The sequence below is a fragment of the Gorilla gorilla genome, chromosome 4 (genome assembly GCF_029281585.2).
Source record: "Gorilla gorilla gorilla isolate KB3781 chromosome 4, NHGRI_mGorGor1-v2.1_pri, whole genome shotgun sequence".
Classification (NCBI taxonomy): domain Eukaryota; kingdom Metazoa; phylum Chordata; class Mammalia; order Primates; family Hominidae; genus Gorilla; species Gorilla gorilla.
In genome coordinates, this window is record NC_073228.2 from 87,633,578 (window position 1) to 87,659,592 (window position 26,015).

At 35.6% G+C, this 26,015-nt stretch overlaps 1 protein-coding gene across 4 annotated transcripts in view; it reads left to right on the forward strand.

The window, feature by feature from the left end:
• Window positions 1-25,569, forward strand: part of VCAN (versican) — a 110,610-nt gene extending 85,041 nt beyond the window's left edge. For all 4 annotated transcript variants that reach the window (XM_004042243.5, XM_004042242.5, XM_004042244.5 and 1 more), the window contains 3 exons: window positions 15,725-15,869; window positions 23,245-23,427; window positions 23,573-25,569. In XM_004042243.5, coding sequence (XP_004042291.5) covers window positions 15,725-15,869; window positions 23,245-23,427; window positions 23,573-23,700 — 456 coding nt within the window. In that variant the 3' untranslated portion in view covers window positions 23,701-25,569. The remainder of the gene's footprint in view (window positions 1-15,724; window positions 15,870-23,244; window positions 23,428-23,572) is intronic.
• Window positions 25,570-26,015: the final 446 nt, after the last annotated feature.

Genomic DNA, 26,015 nt, shown 5'->3' on the forward strand with positions numbered 1-26,015 from the left:
TTTGCTGTACTTAGGGGGATAATACTGGCCCATTAGATTAATAGCGATTGGTATAGCATGAATGTTTATATTACATTAATTTTAATTGAAGATAATTTTGTTCCTATTAATTTAATTTCTAACTGAACATATGATTCAGATTATTTCTATATATTATAAGCTGTTTTTATAATTTTATTAATGTATATCATACAGTGAATGCATTTAATGAGTTTTCCTTGTTAAATGTGTACTTCATTCTCATGGAATACATTGGGTTTTAGGGTGCCCACTATTAAGTCTACCTCCCACGAATTTCCCTTATTTATAGCCCAGTGAAAAGTGCAGGGTTTTGTGAGCCCCCATCATGTATACAGAAGCTGGCATGCCCAGGACTCAGCTGGCCATTTCTATCTAGTTACTGCTTATTTGTGCCTGGCAGATGCAGCCCATGACTTATCCCAAAGTGTACCTGTTGTCTGGGTTCCTGTAGATTCCAGCCCTGAGCCTAGAATAGCTGCATTTGGCCAGGTGGAGTGTACGAAAAATCTTTTTTTCCTACACACTTACCTGACTGAACCAAGTCCCATCTATTTCTAATCTGTCATTGGTTACATAGATTTGATGTGTGTGTTTTTATTCTTAGCATGTATGTGTGTTACTAGATGTTTATTCTGGTCTCTCCCTTAGCAGTTCACCTCTTCAAAGAAGTAATTCTTTCCCCTGCTTTTTATTTCTCATGGTGTCTGAGATAAAGTGTTATCCTTTATTCCTGTGTGCTTGGTTAAAGAGACTTCATATTGGCCTATATCTGGCAGCTATGTGGGTTCTGTAGAGTATCTTAGGAAAATTATCTTCCCTGCCAAGTGCCATACAGGTGAGCTTGATTCATCATATATCATTATTCCTCTATGCCAAAGCAAGGCAACTCAACTAGTTTTTGTCTGTGTCCATTAATTTTTAATGTAGGTACACAAATACTCTGAAAAACATAACAGTTACTATTTCCATAGTCTAGAAAGGTCCTAAACGTGGTAAATTAGTGAGCATCACACCTTGTCAAAAAAGAAATATTGATTTCCCTCTGAAATTTTCCTCTGAAACTTCCAGAGGAAGATAACATAAGCTAACATAGATAACTGTACAACATAAACAAGAACCCTACTCTTAATTAGTTGGCACTTTCACTTGAAATGTAAGGATTATGGAGAATGCACTGAGGGCCTCAGCTTGAAGAAGACACATGATGAAATGTGTTAACAAGCAAAGTTTATCAAAGAAATGACACAAGTAAATCCAGAAAAAACTCTGACAGACCCTCGGTTTCTTCTTAATTCACTCTCTGTGTAAAATAAAAGTGTGCTAAGGAATGTCCCTTAACTTTGAAAATTCTGGAACAGAACAGACCATCTGTCTTAGAGCCGGTCTCCCTCGCATTCGACTGATCTCCTGCCCACTTTCTTGCTTTTGTAACCACCCTTTCCTCTATCCTTTTCCTCTCTGAAACAGCCTAGGTGTCTCTTAAACTCATTTGTAGTTTTTTCTACAGTCACCATCCCCTTAACGGGTTCCATATGTGTGCAGGCCTTTGAATAAAATCCTTCTGCTTTGTTTCGCTGTTTACTCCAAGGTTTTTGCTTTTGAAAATATCCCTAACAGTAAAGTCTTGGTCAGGGGGATCAGTATCTGCTTATACTTGGAATGGTGTTAACTTGACTGTGTGCAATTTTAAGGACTTTGTTTATGTTTTGGAGTGATTTCTCTCCTCTTCCACACCCTCTCTATCTCCATTTTTTTCTTTGAAAGATTTATTAGAGCTTCTCCGTCTTGGGTGGTAGAACAGTATTAAAACAAAAAGAACCTTTCATATTTACCTTAAAGTATCTTTTGATATTTAGCCTTACAATCCAGTAAGAACAAACAAGTTTATATTAGGTCTCAATTTCAATGATCCATTTTACTAGAATAATTAAACTTTGCTTTCAATAAACTTACAGTATAAATGTATCATATTTAATGTTATGCTATACAGCTAGACTAATTCAACTAGTATACTAAATTAATGATGTTATTTGGCTAAGTTATCTAAATTGCCCTTATTCTTGAGATTCTGATGGATTCATTCCACATTACTGGCCTTTATAATAGGATGTTGTTATCATTGATGAAATACCAAATTCTTATTTCTGTTATATTTTTAAAATCTATTACTTTTTTTATTTGGGGTGTTTGCCCAATAAATTTCACAAAAGTGAATTCATGAATAAAATTGTGCCTAGCCTTACCCTTGTGATTTATATTAAGATTATTTCTTTTAATACATTTCAGTTTTTACTGTCACTTGGCTTTCTCCTAACCTAGTTATTCTTTAACTTGACTATTGTTAACTTGACGATTGTTCTCTATAGCAAAATGTGCCTACTGCTTTATTGGAAACCCTAACAAATAACTTCGCTAATGAATTGCTTTGCTTGTCACCCAAGTAATATCTTCAAAGACACTCAGTTAAACCATCCAAGTTAAATATACATTAAAGCTGGCAAACTTAAACAAACTTTTCTTATCTAGCTTATATACTGTTAGCTGACTTTAAAGTTCTTTCTTAAACCAACTGTTAAATGAATGACTAGTCAGAGTGTTTTCTTTCAGATCTGTTTTCCAGTGCTAATGACCTTTCCCTTCCCTGGCTATGAACTCTTGTCGCTCCCTTAAAGTTCTTCAGTGTCTGCTCATTGCCTTCAGTATAAAATTTTAATTATTAGTATGGCAGACAAAACCAATCCACTCCGCCTGCCACTTCCCAAGCTATAGCATCTCAAAATACTCTCAGTTCCTGGAATAAGCCATGGATTCTCACTCCTGGGTGGCTTTGCCTGTACTGGCCCTAGTGTTTAGCATATTCTCACGTCTTATCCTCATTTCATCTCACAAACAGTCAAATACCCTGCATAGCCAAGGGTCTCCTTCCAGGAAGCCTTCCTTGCTGGGAATGACTAAGAGCTCCTCTTCTGTGCTCCCACATCTTTTTTGTCCTCCACCCATCCTAACTCAGGCTCCTGTGAAATCAACTTCCTGAAACTGAGTCTTCTGAGATAGGAATTAACTTTCGTCTCTGTTTTTTCCGCAACTAGCAGAGTAGTTGACATAGAACAGGTATTTAATAAATATTTGGATGAACAAATGATCATCAGTATACACACATTGCTCAGCCAACTCTATCTTTTGAATCCTGAAATGAACACATTATGTCTTTCAGCTGAATCTCTTTGTGACATTTTTTGTTTACCTAAATTAAAGATTTTATTTAAAGTTGTACCAGTATGAAAAACATCAAAACATAATAGATGGGTTTTACGGTGAAAAGACCAAAAAAAAAAAAAGATATTCCTTAAAAATAGAAGTATATAGTTGAACATACTGCATCTTATAAATGTATCAACCCAAAGGAAAACAAGTGTTTTTACTAGAAATGATGACAATTTTGTCCATGGTTGTCCTAGAAACACCTTTGCAATAAACTTTGGGAATTAAAAATGGAAAGTAAACTTTCAACCTCTGCCACCCCTGCAGGTTTGAGTTATATCAGGGCAGGTTTTCCATGAAACTTTAAGAAACCAACAATTACTCAAAACTTTGGAGGAGGATTTTTTTTTCCAGATAGGCACATATTCCGTAGGTATACTTTCTGAAGAAAAATGAGTTTTAGAAACCTTATTATTTATATCCAAAATGGAGTGAAACAAACAAAAGGAAATATCACTCCCAAATGTTATCAGCTCATTTTACTTTTTATAGATGCTTTGGCTAAGGGTGATTTGGTTGCATAAGGTGGGATAGGGCTTCATTTGTAAATCCACTATCTGAGGCTGTTTATTCAAGTGCAGAGGAAGCCAGACAGGCAGGGAACGTTATGGAATCATTTATATTTATCTGTCAGTATACCTCCTGGCAAAATGATTTTCACAACACTGTTTTCAACTAAAGACTATAGTGTCTATGGGACAGCCCAATTAAGGAGCTATCAGAAACTCTTACATGCTTTCATCATACTGTTCTGTCTGCTAAACCTCTCCAACAAGTGGTTTAAAATCAAATTGTAGAGCTCAGAGATTTAAAGCTGTCATATTGCTTCCTTCTCTCTTGGACCCTCTGGAGTAAGATTCTCACGAGGCGATTCTCTGGGCTCCACATTGTTCCTTACTCACCTTTCTTCAATGATTCCCCCCAGCACCATCAAAGCTGACCCCTCCCCACTGGACACTGGTGTCTTCAGTGGATCAGACGCATTTACTTCAAAGGGAACCATCACTTTAGATGGCCATGTGTAGAGGCCGAGGACTGAATAAAACTGACATTGCCATTCCATTTTTAAAATATTGAGGAGTTTTTGGAATATTTAGTTTGTTCTGCAGAAAAAGCCCTGACTTTATTCCTAAACATTTTAAAAAACATTTTCTGCATCTCCTTCACTTTTTTTACTTCTGTCATCTCTACATTGTCAGGACTCAAATGTCACCCCCCGTGAGGCTGCTGGCTTCTCTGCTTCCTGGGAAATCATCACAGCTTCCTTCTTCTCACTTTCCATTCTACGGTTGGGAGAAAACAGAGAGACTTTCTCTCTTCTACATTTGTCCAAATCTGGTCAGGAAGTTCTAGAACAAGTTACTAAATCACAGATTCATAAATATCTTATTTTCTAGCTCTAACCAACTCATCTTGCTATGATAGTTGTGATATAAACTAAAAAAAAAACCTAATTGATAGGACAATTAGTACAATTAATTGTACAATTAACCTTCATTACTTAAATTCTTCTTAAAAATATTTCTGGAAGATAACTCAATTTTGCATTTTGTTTTTCATTTTGGTAAGCATAGTTCAGCTTTGGCAACTTAACACCTACAATTTCCAACACCCACTTGTCCCCCTTCACCAGTTGATTCGAGTTGATGCACAAGAATGTCCAGATGTGTGGATTTGACTTTAAATCCAGAGGCTCCTTCTTCTTATTTCATAAATAAACACATCAGTCTGTCAAGCAAAGTATTGTGAGAAAAGCCAGCTTTGAAAAAGGTAGAAACAATAAAGAAATAGCCCTTACCCAGGAAGAGACACTTAAAAGGGGCAGAAAAAATGGAGTAACAAATCATAGACCATAAACCATTTTTCTTTTTCTGCAGCAATGTGTCATTATTACCCTTTCGTAAACACAAAGGTTCCTATTCCCCTTCCTCTCCCAGATGTCTTGGACATTGAAAAGAGAATACGGAGTATTCATTAATTCCAGTGCTTTCTAAGCTTGTTGTAGATTTCTGCTCATTTGAAAGGATTTCACATGATTTGACAGAAAAACAATGCAAAACAGAATCCCCACAACAAAAATTTAAGCTTTCCTTTTCCTACCTGAAGATCTTAGAAGACTTTCTATACAACATTTGCAGATGGATGTATGTCAGCTGTGATGTGGCATTAGCTCTAAGTCAAATACCATTTCTCTGTGAACAAGTCACACTGCATATCAACATTAATTTAATTATGTTAAACTTCACAGGCTTTATTGTATTAATCCAAAAGCCAAGGAAAACATATGCTCTTTTCTCATTCTTTAACACATTACTCATGAGTGGAAGAATTCTCAGATTCCCTTCTGTGAAAGACTACTGAGTTCTTAATGAAAATTTTGACTTGTGTTGTAGTTTAATTTGATTTGGAATCAAGAACTGATTCTTCTGATTCTAAATGTGAGATATTATGAGTCATAGAGTAGTTCTAGAACGCAACTCTGCTCTCTGCCTTGTCTTTCAGTTCAGATAGCTAGTGGTGGGTTGTACAGCTGGAAGAACCATATTTACTCACTACTGGAAAATCATTTTATAATTGACAAGATTATTATAAAGAATAAGAAAAGGAGATGTAGTGCAGTAGCATCTCACAGATGCTTTTCCAACAGTCTTCTGTGCAACTTTAAAATCTCATGCAGATATTTAAATCTAATTGCTAATTAGTTTAAGGCAATGCATAACCATGGAAAAGGCCAAAAAAAAAATATTGAATGAGCTTTGGCAGTCTCTCCTTACATTTGGATCGTTAGCCCTTCATGACTGGAGACCTGTGCAAACAAGCTTGGGGTAAAGGAGCCTACTGGCACCATTCATTCTATGGATTAAATGCAAGTTGCTCTCTGGGCCTCTGCCTGAGGCCCCCTCTCTCACAGTGGTCTCACAGTGCGAGTAACTCACATCCTTCTGAAAATGCTGTTGATAATTACTGCTTTGTAGGGCAGTGAGCTCACACTATTACACAAGATTAGTGCTGTTCTCAAGAGCTGGCCAGATTGTCTTTCCCGCACAGAGGTTTGCCAGCTAGGAAAATAATGGGCATATTGCCACTTTAACAACTATCAGGAGACCCCAAGTTAGTTTTTCTTCCCTTCAGCATATTCATGTTTGTAGGATCCAACTCCAGGCTGCCAGCATAGGGTAGTGACACCAAAACAAACGTCTCTTTCTCCTTTAAAACAAAGCTGCTCTTTTCTTTTCAGTTGTCGGTCAGCGAATTACCCTGTTCAACTGAAAGACAGCAGCAAAACCATAACCTCCCTTAAAACATAAATAAATAAGGACCCAGACTAGACTAACCTTAAGCAAGTACAAGGATCAGAAGAAGGTTTATCTTTACCTTGCAGGGAAGTCATTTGCCCCTAACAAACAAGACAAAGTTAAATGCACCACTCCCCCTCCAGACTGCAAACAAATGCCTATTGTGTACACCAGCCATCTAGGGATAAAAAAGTCATTTTAAAGGTACCAAATGTTTTGATTTCTGTAATAAGTAGTCCTCATAGCCTCTTTTCAGATAACCATTTGACCTGTGTTCTGAAAGGCTGAGGCTAACCCCAAGTGGTTATTCTGTTTGTTATTTAGTGAAAAGATGGTTTCTTATCGGCATATGTTTCAAACAGGTACCTGTCCTCTTGGGAAAGTGTTTTCTGTTTGGAATTTGCTTTCCTACTTCAGTGGTTATCTGCTTGCCCTTGGCATTCAGTGCGTTTGGATTGAATTTTGTAGCTCTGGGAGTACAGCAGTGGCAATATGGGCCCCAGGTGATGAAAAGAGTTTGCGCACAAAGAAGTCAGCTCTTACTGCAGGTGTCATGTTTTCATAGCTAATCTAGATAAATTTTTACTGAAAAACAAACTAACTGTGACTCACACTGCAGACATTGCATTTGTGTGCTTAGGTGTTTATCTATGATCTGACCTCTCCTAAGGATTTTAGGTGGATGTTGCACATTTGGCTTTGGTTCTGATGCAATTTCACCATTGATGTAAATCATCGGATAATTTTAAAAGACAGAGTGGAAAAGAATAAACTACCATAGGTGAACATTTTAGACAGAAAGAAAATTCAGATTATGGATAGAATGGCTTGCAACAGAATAGAATGCAGTCAGGTTGGTAAATACTGGTTCACCGAGGTCTGTCTTCTTGCAAAGTGTTCTCTTTGTGTTTTCACTCACAAAACTGAGAGAACATATCCCAGACAATCTTTTATTTTTTATTTTTATTTTTTTATTTTTGCCACATGGAGTACATAATTACGATTTTGGGGGACATATTCCAAGTTCTCTTTTGTTAAGTGGTGTAGCCGTTAATTCATAATGTAAGAATGGATATATATCACCCCCTAGTGGTCGTATTGTATTTTGTGTTTCAAAACCACATTCACAGAACTCCACCCAGATACACACAGGAATAATACTATCTGTAAATCAAGTTCCTGTAGCTTTGAATAGTTTCTAAATTCTAGTATAAATTGCATGATACTGTGATCCTGAAAGTTAAATGTGAAATGAGAGGATTTTTCAAATGCAGCATGAAGCTAACACATGTAGTCAAATGCTTAGTGAAATCCTAGCAACTAAGGCAAATATTAGGACCTATCTGTCCTGTGTTTTCACTTCATACACAATAGTAGAACGCTGGAGAAAGTTTTCTTTGGCTAGTTTCCTTGGGAGGTGAACAGAGAGGGCTTCTGCAGGGTTTTTTTAGATGATTTTTTTTTTTTCACTGTGAACTAAATTAGCAATGTTTGCAGGGAAACAGAGTAAGTGAAGAGCAGTGACTGAACCATTCAAGAGAAAAACTCCCAAATTATAGTTTGAAGTTCAGTAAGTTCTCCCAACAATTAAAATAATGTATTGTGAATGGCTTGACTACACACATGTCAAGAATGGTTTTTCTCAAAGGGATGTGCTTGGCAAAATCCATAAAATCTATAAAACATCATCTTTAATTGGCCATTTAAGGTAATCTAAACTATGGCGAATTTTAAAAAACAAAAGGTGACTGCACCTAAGCTGAAAAATTATAGATAATATATGGATAGATAGAGAGTTGGAAAGTAGGCCCTTGGCAGTTACAGATTCAAGATTTGCCGCCCCAGTTATACATGAGATCCTGAAGGTCTGCAGTATGAAAACATTTGTACTTTTTGCTCAGGCACAAATTTGAACTGTATCCAATGACTGGCTAGTGTGTAAAAACTCTCAGTGAGCTCTCAAGTCTGTCTATTGGACAGCTCAGTTTTCCCATCGCAAGAAGTAGGTTGCTGTCTACCCTGCTGACCATTTTGTTTGTTCTCTACTGTATTTATCGCAGGAAATTATCTGCTACACAGATGTGTATGAATGGAAGCATTACCAAGTCTTAGGTCTTAGGCACTTCTTTAGCGCCGAGAAGTATTGTATGTGTAGGGGTGTGTGTGTGTGTGTGTGAGAGAGAGAGAGAGTCTCAAATTTATGACTCACAAAAATATGAACTTTAATTTTGTCTAGTGTCTATGAAAATTCTGTCTCTTTTTATTTATATTGTATGATTTAGAAGCCAGTAGAGTGGAAAAGAAATAGAAAGATTCTAAACAGTGTCTGACTCTTCTAGAGAACCAGTGCTCGTTGATTATTCTTTGTAGTTATTTGACCAAGTTAAGGAATCTCAGTGAAAATAACTTGAAATGGGTTGAGTATTATAAAGAAACCCTAGTTATTGATTAGGTTTTGATAAGAATGATTGCTCTTAAAACTTCTTAGTCTTTTGCTCATAGATGAATTTGCTTCTGTATGTGATGTGCAAGGACCAGCTGGGACTTGACTGTGACAGCAGTAACTGATACTGGATGGTCTGGTTTCCTTTCTTCAACTGAAAGTAGTACTAAATATGAACCCAAGAAAACTCATTTTTTAACACAAGAAAAAAAAAAACTCCTGGTTTATTTCTAAGTCTTATCTATTTCTGAAAAACTGCTTTTTTTTTTTTTTTTTTGAGACGGTGTCTCACTCTTGTTGCCCAGGCTGGAGTGCAATGGCGTGATCTTTGCTCACTGCAACCTCCGCCTCCCGGGTTCAAGTGATTCTCCTGCCTCAGCCTTCTGAGGAATTACAGGTGCCTGCCACCATGCCTGGCCAATTTTTTTATTTTTAGTAGAGACAGGATTTCATCACCATGTTGGCCAGGCTGGTCTCGAACTCCCGACCTCAGGTGATCCAACTGCCTCAGCCTCCCAAAATGCTGGGATTGTAGTCGTGAGCCACCACACCTGGCCCTGAAAAACTGCTTTTTTAACCTTTGTAAAAAGGCAGTTATCCATCACTGCATAAGGAAAAGGGCTATTAGTGTACATTACATTTTTATCATCAGTTTGTTTTGTTCATGCTTGTGATGCTAGTTATCTGCTGAGATTTTAGGCCATCGATCATGGCCACCTGGTGTGTGTTTTAAATGATAAAAGATATCTCTGAATGACAGTTGGGACTTCCTAGACACTATGTAATCAGAAATTCACCTTGAGCAGATGTAAACCCCATCTGAATTTGGTAGATTGTTGGTAACTTTCAAAAGCAGAGACCTCTCCCCACCCACCATCATCTTTTTTTTTTTCCTGGTATATTGACTGAATTAAGTTGGAGACTTGCAAAGAACTGGGAAGGAGAGAAATAGCTCTCCAACCATTCTGAGTGAGAAAAATAGTCAAATCACTCTGAGATACATGGAATTGAGGTCACTCTCTGAGGGTTAAGGATGCTGGCATGCACAGAAGTCATGTGCACTGCAGAAGACCTGCAGGATGAGTCTTCTCTTTTGTGTTATTGTGAGACAGAAATAAATTTTTGACAAGTACAGATTATTTGGAACAAAATAATCGAAACATTTAGAGTTCGATAGACTTCGATGAATAGCTTCAGTCTGCTCTGAGTTTTCACCCTGTTAGGATTGGTTCACAATGAGTTCTCTAGTTTGTGGAGAGAATCATACTTATTAGCTGTTAGATTTTGTCCAGGGTTTTTTGAATCATTTTATTATTTTGGCAGCTGATTTGCTTGAATTCAATTAGGGGAAAAAGAAAGAAAAACAATAACTGAAAAGTGACTGATTCCAGCTTAATCGAAATGGTTGCCCTTTTTGGCATGTTATTACAGACCTGGAGAACTAGTTATTTAATTGGATTCTAAAAATAAAGCAATTTTATCATATATTATCCAGCATTAAGCAGTTATATACTAGATATAAAATAATTATCTCTTAATAAAATGCAAGAAAAATTTACATCTGAGTTGGCTTTCCTCTACATCAACTATTTGCGTTTTTGTTTGTTTGTTTGTTTTGAGATGGAGTCTCACCTGACCCCCTAGGCTGGAGTGCAATGGTGCGATCTTGGCTCACTGCAACCTCCACCTCCCAGGTTCAAGTGATTTTCCTGCCTCAGCCTCCCGAGTAGCTGGGATTACAGGTGGCTGCCACTACGTCCGGCTAATTTTTTGTATTTTTAGTAGACACGGGGTTTCAGTATGTTGGCCAGGCTGGTCTCGAACTCCTGACCTCATGATCCACCTGCCTCAGCCTCCCAAAGTGCTGGGATAACAGGCATGAGACACCGCACCCGGCAACTCTTTGATTTTCATGTCACAATTTCCTCTGCCATCAGAAGAGAGTGAAAATGCAAAGTAATTTTAGGGTTCTCTTTCAGGTGTAGTAGTGATCTAATTCTTGTCCCTGGGGAGGCAACAAGTGTTTGAGGTGTGTTGCATGAACTTGAGTCCCTGAGGCACAGACAAACATGCAGGGGAATGACCAGCATTTATTTTTCCCTAAGGGGTTAAAATGAATTTCCCCAACCCATGCTGGCTTCTGGGAATAATTCTTAGTTTGCACATTCAGCTCTAGAAGAGGGTTGATCTAAGATAGATCGCTCAGGATGTTTGCTCATAATTCCAAGTGAAAAATAAAGAAATCCAAATGGGAGGTACTGAGTTTTTCCCTGCTAATTCCAAGAATCTGTATTCCTGTATATATGAGATACCACATTGTGCAAGAAGATCTATTACCTTCTTATAACTTAGAATTGATTCCCTGAGAAGGGATTTCTTCTTAACATTTAACTTTAGTGAAAAGAAAAGTACATTATTGAAGCTAAAGTTAATTTTTTTTTTATACTTTCTCCCTGCAAGTAATGTTAAATAAGGCTGTAAAGAATTCAGAAGGACACAAAGAAAGTTGTTAAGAAAACTGGAGTTTTCTTTGCTAAGTCAGTTTGGCAATAACATGAAGCAAAATCAAAGCATCCTAGCCAAGATAAATCTGCACAATGGAATGATCAGATATGAGGTAATAGTGTGACATGCCTGTGGGTATCAGACATTCTTGTAAAAACCACAGAGCTAAAATTTGGTACTGCACCATTAAACTACAGCTCTGCCAAGCAACAACAGGAACACTCATTTTAAGTCATTGCTGCAAGCCAAATGTAATTCTCACCCAAAACAATTAAATCTTTTAACAGAGGCCTGAATCTGGGCAGTTTGAGCCCTGAGAATCACTTTAGTGGCATGGAGTCCGAATCTCATTTCAGTGTGAAAATGAGATGGTTATTGTTCAGATCAGGAGGAAGTGTCAGCTGCAAAATATAGGGCAGTCAAGTGACTTTAGTAACTTGAGGTGATATTTGTTAAGATTAGATTTAAAAAGGGTTAGTTAAGAAATTTGTATTTTTTGTGAGAAATGCACATATCATTTTATAAAGTTCATTTTTAGCAATTAGAAAAATAATGCTCACTCTAGAGAACTTGGAAAACATCATAAGTAAGAATATATAGAATAAAATATTATCTCAGTGTCATATGACTCAGACATAAACTCTGCAAGATTTTATTGCATTTGCTTTTGGTCTTTTATATACACACACGCACACGCAAACACAAACACACACACACATACATCCATACACACAGCTGTATCTGAGAGTATGAGTAAAATTTGGATCATTATAATATAATAATTTCACACTTCTTTTACTATCCCTCATTTCTTTATTTATTCTTCAAAGAAAATTTTAAATGGTGATATAATATTCTATTTGTCTGGCTATATCATAATTTATTGAACATATGTTTACTCTATAAATTGTTTTCCCTTTACTGCTAATAAACGTAGTATTTCATATAAAATGTCATTCACATCTCTGATTATTTTTTAGTATAGAATTTTAGAAGTGGAATTTTGGGGTGCAAAAGCAAGAACTTTTTGAGGCTCCTGATATGCATTGCCACCTGTTTTCCAGAAAGGTTATTTACTTCCACTGGCTATGTCTGTAATTGCCTGTCTCACCTATTTGCTAGCAGCAAGCAGGATCTTTGATTAGGGATTGGTGTGGGTTGGGAAGAATGAAACACCCTCTGTGGTTCGTTGTCTCTAAATATCAAAAACTATTTATTAAACAACATAAGTATGTGCCAAACATAGTTTCTGGCACTGAGGATACAGTAATGAGCAAAAGAAACCAAAGCCCTGTCCTTAATGAATTTACATTCTACTAGGAGAAAAAAATGCAATTAATGAGTAAATTATATAGGATGTTAGAATATGATAAATGTTATGAAGAAAAAGAAATTAAGAAAGGGAGATGGGACAGTGTAGGTAGGGACAAAAAATGAGAGAGTAATGCACAGTGTACACATAGTATTAGGATGTTGGAAAATTTTCCACCTTTGAGGACATTACTGGTTTCCTGTAAGAGACTAGTTGGAAAGTAAGCTAGAAAATATTGAGCTCCTAAATCCAAATTTAATATTTGGCGAACTCTGGAATCTTTGACCATAGAGAATACCAAATATAGATTTTTGTTAGTTTTAATGGATTCTTATTGTTTGGTTTTTAATTTTTATCCTACTTTAACTCATTCATTACAAACAACTTAGTTCTGTATCAGCAACAGGCAGAACATGACATATCTCTGAAATGTTGATTATCTATTAAAGGAGAGTATCAAAAATGTAAAAAGGAGGCTTGGCTAGTGGAGGGTGAGGGATGATAAGGGAAGTGAGCAAAGAAAAAAAAATAGGGAAATAATTAGAAACCCAGTGCAGAGCCAATGTGAGTTCCTGGTTGCAGGGAGACCTACCAGTCAAGGAGTACTTCAGTGAATGTGGTCCCCTGAGCATCTTTTCCAGGCCATTTGGAGAGTAACACAGTGGGGCCATTTAGGCTACGAGTTGGATTTAAATTTGCCTCACTTCTGGATTAGGTTTTTCCCCCGAGAAATAAAACCACCCTTCATGCTGTATTTTGGCAAAAAAACAACTTCCTTAAGGGTCTCTTGGTTTTTTGCAAGTTTATGACTCTTCAAACAGTCTTTTTTTACATAGCAGTGATCTCTTGTCTCATATCTTAATTTTGGCAGGATTGAGGAGGACTTTAAAGTAAAGCTAAAAGACTGAAAGAAAAGTAGGTTTTCAAACTTTAGATCTTTTCACAAATTATTTTATGAAATATCTAAATTTTTTTTACCATATTTAAAAGTTTTGAAAACCACTTTTTCTGAGAAGAAAAATTACAGACATCCTCTAGTATATTAATTATACTGTTTTTGTTTGTAAACTAGAGCTTATTGGTATACAAATCCAATTTCATAGGTAGGAGGATACCTTTTAAGTTTTTTATTGTGCCAAGTATTAGAGATATAAAACACAGAAGAAACATTTGGTATTGAAAACACTGCAGATAGCTAAGTATAGTACTTTGGTAAATACAGTAAAATGGATCAGACATATATTTTAAAAGACTTAAAAATAGTGATAGTACTGTTGGGAGTAAGTAGGTAGTAGAGTAATTGGACCTTCCCTTTTTTTAAAAAAAAATTTTTGCATTCACTGATGCTCTGAATTGAAAACAATTGCCTTAAATCTTATATACATTTTATTCTCTTTCTCTTTGCCAAATAAATTCACTTAACTCATTGTCTCAAGCCATAAACTTATTTTAAACTTAATTCAAGGAAAGACTAACAGATCTGTAGGCCCAGAAAAGACAGTCATATTAGCCATTGTCACATAAATCTAAATCTGCATTTCTAGCATATTTTGGAAGTTTGTCACCACTAATGTTGTCATACTAGACATGATAAAGCATGAGAGTAGCCAAAGCATGGTGGGAAAGTGATGCTCAAATTGACCCAGAAAGGCGCTGAACAAACAAACTTGTCTCATACCACATTCTAGTTAAGAGGACTCAAGACTAGGAAACTGGTCTCCTATTTATAGGCCAATATTATTTTCATCTTATCAAAGTTTGTTATTCTTGAATAGGCACAGCGACTATGTTTTTTATATAATTATTGTTGCCAGGAAGGCAATATTTTAAGTAACAAAGAAATGAACCTAAACCAGAGAGTTCTGGGTGCGTAACATCTCTAAGGTCCAAATAATTCCCTATTATGCTGCATTGTTGTAAGAGACAATGCATATCAAGTACCTAGAAAAGGGCTTCATCTATTATAGATGCTAAATATAGATGATGATGGAAGGCAAAAGATATTTTCAATTGTATATTATTGCTCAGAGTAGGATATATATATACGTGTATATATAAAGGTAACCAGCAGAGAAATGTCAAACCCATAAAGTCCTTTTCAATGATCTCAACATACATTACACACAAAAAAAATCTGTAGTAAGATATACTTTTGAAGGTGTATCTTTTTATATCAATATGCATAAATGTCATAAATGTTTCTACTAAAAAGAAAACATTTCATATTAAATCATAAAGCACAACTCAATTGTATGGTGCAAATAAGAATCACATCTAAAACAAACTAGCTCTGAAAGATTGTATATAAAATGATTAGCATAGGTATGTCAGATAAATACAAAAGATAAATATTGCAACTATCTCAACTTTTTTAACCAAATAGATGAATTTGGGTGAAAAGCAATTACAATAAATGAGACAAAGGTACTTTATAGTAGTACAGATAAGACAAGACAGGCTGAAAATTCGATTGAAGTATCATCACAATTATATAAATTTATATGTGCACATAAGAGGTAGAAGAAAACAATGATTAGAGTGATGAGATTATTTTTTCTCTAGTTCTACTTCCATTAATTTTATTGAATTAATAATATGATGAAATTCCTAAATTGAGGGTTGATGATATATTTAGAAATCTAGGCCAAAATTTGTCAATGATATCTCATTGCCAAATAGTAGACATTCGTTCAATAAAGACTTTGAGACACATATATTTTCTACTCACAGTTTAACAGTCTTTTTCTTTACCACCAAATAATTTCAGCTATATGAAACAACAGAAATTGTTGAGTCTATTCCAATTAGATTGTGATATAATACCGTCGTTGCTCTTACGTTACTTTTTGACTAGCAAGTAGTTACCTTCTCCCTCCATTTTTACAGCAATACGAGAATTGGAGACCCAATCAGCCAGACAGCTTCTTTTCTGCTGGAGAAGACTGTGTTGTAATCATTTGGCATGAGAATGGCCAGTGGAATGATGTTCCCTGCAATTACCATCTCACCTATACGTGCAAGAAAGGAACAGGTAATGATCACCCTGTTAATAATGTGTACTTAATCTTCATTTCAATTATAGAGATAATTCAGGAATTTGTGTCTCAAATTCATTGTTTGAGACACAAACTGGATATGTCCATGTATGTCATCTCTCTTTGCTCTGGAATATTTCACTCTTCCAAAACAATTGAAAAGTTTGTTTTCAACAATGTTCTCACCTTAGATTTCAGGTCCTTAAGATAACAATGTGACATTAACGTAGGAATGCTGCCTGGTAATATCTTTAAGAAGAACAACTGCCAGTCCAAAGGCCAATAGACCTTTTTATTTTTATTTATTTATTATTATTATTATTGTTTTTTAAGACGGAGTCTTGCTCTGTCACCAGGCTGGAGTACAGTGGTGTGATCTTGGCTCACGGCAACCTCCGCCTCTGGGTTCAAGCAATTCTCCTGCCTCAGCCTCCCAAGTAGCTGGGACTACAGGCGTGCACCATCACACCCAGCTAATTTTTGTATTTTTAGTAGAGATGGGGTTTCACCGTGTTAGCCAGGATGGTCTCAATCTCTTGACCTTGTAATCTGCCAGCCTCAGCCTCCCAAAGTGCTGGGATTACAGGCTTGAGCCACCACTCCTGACCGACTTCTTTTTTTATTTTGATGAGAACATTACAAAATAAAATAGTTGTCAACAGTTAAAAATTAGGCTATATTTTTTAAATCTAGATTTTCAGCTTTTTTAAGAAATAAGAAGACCTGGTACCATGTGGCCCATATTCAGATTTGTCAGTGGTTTGAAGTACTAGAGCTGAGAACCACTGCCCTCCCTTGGTTGGGGCTGCAATCTCCATTTATTGCAGTCCTCATTGAGTCCTTCCTTTGTTTTATGTAAGTCCGTGTCCCAATCCTGAAAGACACAATCCCAAATGCCATAATCCTAAATGTTGAAATCTCAAAGGATTAAAATCCCAAAAATAGAATTCTGGAAAAAAACCAATTTTAAAGACATTTATTTACATTTTAAAATGATGATTTATTAGAGAAACATATAAAAACATGACAGCATGCTTCATAAGCCACTTTAGACAATAAAATAAATAGACAATAAAAACATACACATATTTTCAAGCATAAGCACTCAGGTATACTAATGGCAGTTGGGGAAAAACCAAAATGTATGAATGCACATCACTCTGGTTGTAATTGTGTGCACCAGCTTTATAACGGTGGTCATCTGAAATACCATGATGAACAACATAAATCTTTTCACAAGACTGATGAAAAACTGAGATGGGTTACCACCGCATATTCAGTCACTCAAAGAGCCGAGATCTTGAGAAATTTTATCTTTCATAAATGGAGATGTATAAAAGAACATCTCTTCATTTATTGAGGAAGTTTCAATATTTTTATATTGAGAACCAAGGAAGCTGAAGCCAGTACTGTAACTCTCAGTCTGAGACCGAAAGCCTCAAGACCTGGGGGGCTTCTGGTGTGTAAGTCCTGGAATCCAAAGGCTAGTGAGCCTGGAGTTCTGATGTCCATGGTGGCAGAAGTCTGTCCCAGCTCTCAGAGAAAGACCAGCTTGCCTTCTGTATCTGTTCTCTCTGGGCCCCTGGCTGATTGGATGGTGCCCATCAACAATGAGGGCAGATCTTCCCCACCTCATCCACTCATGCTGACACATTAATCTTCTCTAGAAACACTCTGAGATGTGCCCCAAATAATGCTGTATTAGGTTTCTAGGTATTCCTTAATCCAGTCATGTTGACACCTAAAATTAAGTCTACAGGTCTACCCCTTGCAATTTGGCACCCATATGCATGTTGTTAAACCGTATTTGAATTTCCAAATAAAGACAATAACAAGGTAATATAATAATTTCTCCTGACATGATATAACTATCCTGCATACAACCAAAAATGCACTAATCCCTTCCCTAGAATTTGGCTTTCAGGATTTCAACATTTGGGATTTTAATATTTCAGAATTATGATTTTGAGGACTTTAGATGTTAGGGATTTTAACCTCTAGGGATTTTGGTCTTTAGGAATTTCAAAATTTGGGATTATGACTTTTGAGATTATGTCTTTTGGGATTATAATTGGCACCAGTTTTTGCCAACTGCCTGGTCTCTGTAGGCATTTGAGTTTTTTAATCATTCCCTTAGAAGTTTATTTTATGCTTATAAACTATGGATCACAAATGCCATCCTTATATCTATAGTTGAATATTTACAAGATATAATAAAATAAGAACATGTGTAATATAAATTTTATGAGAATTGTTTAGTTAACATTAAACAGGAAATATTTTAAAAGCGAATTTTTTAAAAGGTGTGTTTATCATTGGCCAATTTCTAAAGCACACTGTACAGACTTTTTCCCTAAACAAATAGAAATTCTGTAAAATATTTTAACCTATTTGCAATTAATAATGGTGTTATCGCATGAATATTTAATCCCTAGATCCAGACTTTTACCCATCTCAAATAAGAGTACAAAGTACACATGTAAAATATAAACCTATTTGATTTATTTGTCTTTGAATACAAAAATAATAAAACTAAAAACCACACTCTATAAATATTTTAGGAAAGATTTAAACCCCAATAATGAGAAATTCTATTAGAAGAAAGAGAACACTAACATACATCAAGCCCGAGTCTCATATGAAAGTCAGCTGTTAGCAATGAGTACGTTAGTCTGCTATTTTCTCACCCAAGGTAGAATGTATTCTCAATACCTTTTCTACATGAGAAGCTTTCCTGACCATGTCCCTTACTTCAGCACCTCTGCGATGAGATTTGTAAAACTAGCAAATCAAGTATTTTCTAGTTTTCTTTTTCCAGTGTAGGAATCTTTACTAAATTATTCGTCTCTATCCAAATGTCATGTTTGCCCTCTTATGTCTCCAATGGTCCCTGGAGTCATACTTTTCATTTTATGATTTAAACATTCTTACATTTCCTATTTTATTTTCTCCTATAGCAGGGTTTCTCAACAGCAGAGCTATTGACATTTTTGGTCAGATAATTCTTTATTTTGAGAGGCTATCCTGTGCATTAAAGCATGTTTAGCATAATCCCTGCCCTTTGTATACTACATGTCAGTAGCACCTTTACATCCCCTCTGCATTGTAAAAAGCAAACATGTCTCTAGACATTGCCATATGTCTCCAGAAGAGGCAAACTGTCCCACGTTGAGAACCACTGCCGTATACCAAAAAAGATTCACAAAAACACCATGATTGTTTACATTTCCCAATGGATAACAAGTTTTATAAAATACTGGTTCTACCTCATTAAAGAAGAAGGAAAAAAACCCTATTTTTGCATTTTATCTCCCCTACTCGCTGATTTTTATATTTGTGCAGTCAATTCTTTACTAATCAGAACTCTGGGGAAGTTTTTAAATGTTTATAGGCTTTTAAAAAAGATACCCTTTTCTCTTTTTAGATATTTTAAACCTACAGACCTAAGTAGTTCTCCTTTTAATTAACTATTAAATACTTGTAAAGAATTATAATATATACAAAAGGCATATTTTTTAAAAGAACACCTCAATGCACACTACCCATGTATCTGTGGAGTATCCTGTGGGTTCCTCTCAATCCTATCTATTTACTTCTCAACTCCCACCAGAGATAATGACTTAATTCCCTTGCTTTTCCCTTTTCTATTATGATATACACTTGTTTCACTAAACAATAAATTATTTAGTGTTGTTCATTTTTGAACTTTAAATAAGTGGAATCATACTGTATATATTCTGTGCTTTGCTCTTTTTTTTGTTCAGCATTATGTTTGTGAGATTTATTCATGTTGATGCATGTAATGGCATGTTCTTTGCTTTTGTTTCTGTATTGTATTTCTTGTATAACTATACAACATTTTACTTATCAATTCTCCTGTCAGTGGACGCTTGAGTCATATTCAGTGTTTTTGCTTTTATAAACAATGTTTCTATGAGCATTCTTGAACTTGTTCTTGGTCAACTTTTGTGAGTTTCTGTAGGATATATTTCCAGGAGTGAAGTTGCTGAGTCATAGGATATATGTACCATAAAATCTACTTTAAAAAGCCAAATTTTTTTCCAAAGTGGTGGTACCAATTTTCACTCCCACCAACAATCTGTGATAGATCCTGTTGGTCTACATCTTCTCCAACATTTGGCACTATTGGACTTTGAAATTTTTGCCAATCTGGTGGGTATAAAATGTAATCTCTTGTGACTTAATTCACATTTTTTGATACGTCTCTCTGAATATCTTTTCATATATTTATCAATCACTTGAAGCTCTGCTTTTGTAAAGTTTCTTTTCATATCTTTTGGTTATTTTTGAAAATTGTTTACTTATAATCTTATACATACTAATTTGTAGGAGTTCTTTTTATATTCTGGTTACTAATCCCTTGACAATTTTATATGTTGCAAATATCTTCTCCCAGTTTGTTGCTTGACTTCACCCTTACCTTATGATATTTTCTGATGAACAGAATCCTTAATTTTATTTATTTTTTTCCTTATGATCTAATCTTTTTTGTGTTTTAAGAAATCTTTACCTACTGATAACCTACAGTTCACATTGGCAGGCTTCCAAATTAATCCGCCTGGGGGAGGTCTTATGATTCATGGCTTACATCCTGTCCCTGAGTAAACAATTTTATCGTGAGTTCCTCAAATCTTATCATGAATTCCTTAAACTGTTGACATACTGATTAATATGTAGCCTACTGACACTGGAAAAACACTGATTTGTTTCTGAATCCTGAAGTTTTACTGATTGTTTTGCACATAGAGCATTTTAGCTTGTATTTTGTAATCCGTAGCCAATGATTATAACCTCTGTATTGTACCCTCCAATGAAAATCACAACTCGGGTCTGAGGAGTTGCCCTCCCTTCTGAACTTCCCCATAAAAACCTTCCAACCTGTAGCAGATTCTGGAATATGCCCAAATTTGTGGTGTGTCTTCCTAGGTAGATCCTGGCATTTGGCTTCCAATAAGCCTTTATCAAATTATTTCTGCCTCAACAGCCTTAATTTTGGTTGACACTATCCTGAAGTCATAAAGATATTCTATAGTTTCTAAATGTTTTATAGTTTTGCCTCTTGTATTTATATATTTCAACCATCTAGAATTGATTTTTAATGTCTTCTCTGAAGTACGGAACCAAGTTTATTATTTCTGTATGAATACACAAGTGTTCAAATGAAAAGACTACACTTTCCCTCTGCTCTGCCATGTTGCCTCTTTCAAATATCAAGCATATGTGTGTAAATCTGTTTCTGGTCTATTTTCCTGTCCTTGCCAATACCACACTCACTGAATTATTATAGCTTTTTAATAAATCTTCATATTTAGTTTTAGAAGAAATCTATACAATTATTTCCTCAAAATTATAAAAATGACTTCAAATTTGTTAGCATAGCACCAAATCAAGTACATTGAATTATTGAATTGATCATTTTTAACCTTCTCTATCACTTTGGTCTTATTACATCTGATACTTGTTATTATCTGGACCCTAGTATAGGCTTTCCATATTGCAATAAAAGAAGTGCGCACCATGGAATACGATGCAGCCATAAAAAGGAATGAGATCATGTCCCTTGCAGGAACATGGATGGAGCTGGAGGTCATCATCCTTAGCAAACTAACACAGGAACAGAAAACCAAATACTGCATATTTTCACTTATAAGTGAGAGCTAAACAATTGAGAACATAAGGACACAAAGAGGGGAAAAACAGACACTGGGGCCTACTTGAGGGTGGAGGATGGGAGGAGGGAGAAGATTAGAAAAATAACTGTTGGGTATTAGGCTTAGTACCTGGGTGATAAAATAATCTGTAAAACAAACCCCTGTGACATGAGTTTAGCTATATAACAAGCCTGCACATTTACCCCTGAACTTAAAAGTTAAAAAAAAAAAAGTGTGCAGGTATCCAGATTGAGGTCAAGCAGAAGTAAATTAGAAGAACCAAACATTTAAATTAAACCAAAATTTGTCATTGCAAAAGAATATGGTTGTAAACAGTCCTCTGAATATGTAAATAAATTTAATAATTGTAAACTTTTAATATTAGGATGTTGACATTCAAATATTTGGTACCAAGGTTTCTGGTAATCATTTTCCCACTGAATATTTGCAATATTTCATGAGAGAATGTGGCATGTTTTTGTGGGCCTGTGGTGTAAGAATTCTTAAACACTAGAAATTTCCACTTAGGGAAAATTATATTTAAGTTACATTTGTATTAAAGATATATAGGTAAATATAATAATTTAATCAAAGTTGATTTTTTTAAAGCATATCATTTAAAATAAGTGTGCTAATGTTGAATAAAACTATGTTAACACAAATTCAATTAAATCAATTTTCCAAGCTTTTGAATTTTTTTAAAATTCAAAATTACAAAATTTTTCATTGTAAATTTAAAATGATGGTTAAGAATTCCAAGCTTTACCCTCATTTGCCTGTCTCAAGAGTTTAAATTTATATTCATTAAGATATTTATGAAACTCAGGCATGAATATTATGGTCTCTTTTTCTTATCTCAATACAGAAGACAAAAAAGAGCGAATAAACATAAATGGAACCAAAAGATATTTGTATTTAGGAGACTTTGTCCATATTTCAAAACTATGATGTTATTGTAGATTGTAAGGTTTTTTGTTTGTTTGTTTGTTTTGTTTTGTTTTTGAGACACAGTCTCGCTCTGTCGCGAGGCTGGAGTGCAGTGGTGCAATCTCGGCTCACTGCAACCTCCGCCTCCCAGGTTCAAGTGATTCTCCTGCCTTAGCCTCCCGAGTAGCTGGGACTACAGGTGCCCACCACCATGCCTGGCTAATTTTTTGTATTTTTAGTAGAAACGGGGTTTCACCCTGTTGGCCAGGATGGTCTTAATCTCTTGATCTCGTGATCCACCCCTCTTGGCCTCCCAAAGTGCTGGGATTACAGGCGTAAGCCACCGTGCCCGGCCTGTAGATTGTAAGTTTTTATAAGGAGGTAATAGTAATAGTTAAATTCATTATCGTCCCAAGTGAAGGTAATTAACAAATAAAAACTTAGGGACGGTGACGAAGACAGTATGCTTTTTAATTTGGAAATTTTGTCAGAATAGTGGCCCTTCCAGAGGGGTAGATGAATGTATGACCATTTAGTCCTATGGTTGTTTTAATAAAACAAATTTCAAGATGGCATAATCTGAGATTCAAAGTAGGCCCAGAGCCTCAACATTACATTTTCTTTTTGAAAAATTTCGTATTCTTAATTTTAAAAGATTGCCTTTGATGAAGTTGCTTACTTTGGTACCATAAAGAAAGAGAGAAAAATAAGAGACTCATATTAGTTGAAATACTTAGATTATTTGGGAATAACCCAATTTGCTTTCCTTTAGTTGCTTGCGGCCAGCCCCCTGTTGTAGAAAATGCCAAGACCTTTGGAAAGATGAAACCTCGTTATGAAATCAACTCCCTGATTAGATACCACTGCAAAGATGGTTTCATTCAACGTCACCTTCCAACTATCCGGTGCTTAGGAAATGGAAGATGGGCTATACCTAAAATTACCTGCATGAACCGTAAGTGGTCCTTTAGAAAGAATGGACTACCGTGCTATAACAACTACTAGACACCTTCATTTTACGGCTGTGGTATCGGCAGTTTAGGGTATGGAGCAAGTAATATTGTTGTGTTTTCTTTTTTTCTTTCTTTCCTTCCATGTAGCATCTGCATACCAAAGGACTTATTCTATGAAATACTTTAAAAATTCCTCATCAGCAAAGGACAATTCAATAAATACATCCAAACATGATCATCGTTGGAGCCGGAGGTGGCAGGAGTCGAGGCGCTGATCCCTAAAATGGCGAACATGTGTTTTCATCATTTCAGCCAAAGTCCTAACTTCCTGTGCCTTTCCTATCACCTCGAGAAGTAATTATCAGTTGGTTTGGATTTTTGGACCACCGTTCAGTCATTTTGGGTTGCCGTGCTCCCAAAACATTTTAAATGAAAGTATTGGCATTCAAAAAGACAGCAGACAAAATGAAAGAAAATGAGAGCAGAAAGTAAGCATTTCCAGCCTATCTAATTTCTTTAGTTTTCTATTTGCCTCCAGTGCAGTCCATTTCCTAATGTATACCAGCCTACTGTACTATTTAAAATGCTCAATTTCAGCACCGATGGCCATGTAAATAAGATGATTTAATGTTGATTTTAATCCTGTATATAAAATAAAAAGTCACAATGAGTTTGGGCATATTTAATGATGATTATGGAGCCTTAGAGGTCTTTAATCATTGGTTTGGCTGCTTTTATGTAGTTTAGGCTGGAAATGGTTTCACTTGCTCTTTGACTGTCAGCAAGACTGAAGATGGCTTTTCCTGGACAGCTAGAAAACACAAAATCTTGTAGGTCATTGCACCTATCTCAGCCATAGGTGCAGTTTGCTTCTACATGATGCTAAAGGCTGTGAATGGGATCCTGATGGAACTAGGGACTCCAATGTGGAACTCTTCTTTGCTGCATTCCTTTTTCTTCACTTACAAGAAAGGCCTGAATGGAGGACTTTTCTGTAACCAGGAGCATTTTTTAGGGGTCAAAGTGCTAATAATTAACTCAACCAGGTCTACTTTTTAATGGCTTTCATAACACTAACTCATAAGGTTACCGATCAACGCATTTCATACGGATATAGACCTAGGGCTCTGTAGGGTGGGGGATTGTTAAAACACATGCAAAAAAAAAAAAAAAAAAAAGAAAGAAAAAAAGAAATTTTGTATATATAACCATTTTAATCTTTTATAAAGTTTTGAATGTTCATGTATGAATGCTGCAGCTGTGAAGCATACATAAATAAATGAAGTAAGCCATACTGATTTAATTTATTGGATGTTATTTTCCCTAAGACCTGAAAATGAACATAGTATGCTAGTTATTTTTCAGTGTTAGCCTTTTACTTTCCTCACACAATTTGGAATCATATAATATAGGTACTTTGTCCCTGATTAAATAATGTGATGGATAGAATGCATCAAGTGTTTATTATGAAAAGAGTGGAAAAGTATATAGCTTTTAGCAAATGGTGTTTGCTCATTCTAAGAAATGAGCGAATATATAGAAATAGTGTGGGCATTTCTTCCTGTTAGGTGGAGTGTATGTGTTGACATTTCTCCCCATCTCTTCCCACTCTGTTTTCTCCCCATTATTTGAATAAAGTGACTGCTGAAGATGACTTTGAATCCTTATCCACTTAATTTAATGTTTAAAGAAAAACCTGTAATGGAAAGTAAGACTCTTTCCCTAATTTCAGTTTAGAGCAACTTGAAGAAGAGTAGACAAAAAATAAAATGCACATAGAAAAAGAGAAAAAGGGCACAAAGGGATTGGCCCAATATTGATTCTTTTTTATAAAACCTCCTTTGGCTTAGAAGGAATGACTCTAGCTACAATAATACACAGTATGTTTAGGCAGGTTCCCTTGGTTGTTGCATTAAATGTAATCCACCTTTAGGTATTTTAGAGCACAGAACAACACTGTGTTGATCTAGTAGGTTTCTATTTTTCCTTTCTCTTTACAATGCACATAATAGTTTCCTGTATTTATATCATAACGTGTATAGTGTAAAATGTGAATGACTTTTTTTGTGAATGAAAATCTAAAATCTTTGTAACTTTTTATATCTGCTTTTGTTTCACCAAAGAAACCTAAAATCCTTCTTTTACTACACTGTGACTGGTCTGGTTATTTACAACTTTAAATCCTAATGTGCACCAACATTTTTACATTCTGGTTCCATCATGGAGAGCAAGCTTCTAACCTGGATGAAATGATTTTGTGGCAAGCAAAGAAATGATTATATATATACCCGTAAAAGTTGCGATAATAATTCTGATAATGTTTTCATCTGAATACTATGTATTAATTTCAAATATGGAAACTATGCAATGGGAAAAGTGATAGCTCACATCACAGAAATCTTCTTATGAACCAAGGCAAGTATTTTACATGTAATATATCATAACAAGCTTATGAAACAGGGGTCATCATTACTGACTGATGAGGGATCGGGCATAGAGGGCTCGTTATTTGTCCAAAGTCATGCAGTTAGTGTGTAGCAGAAGCAGGTAATCCCTACAGCCCACACAGCATTTCCAAGAAAAATGTAAA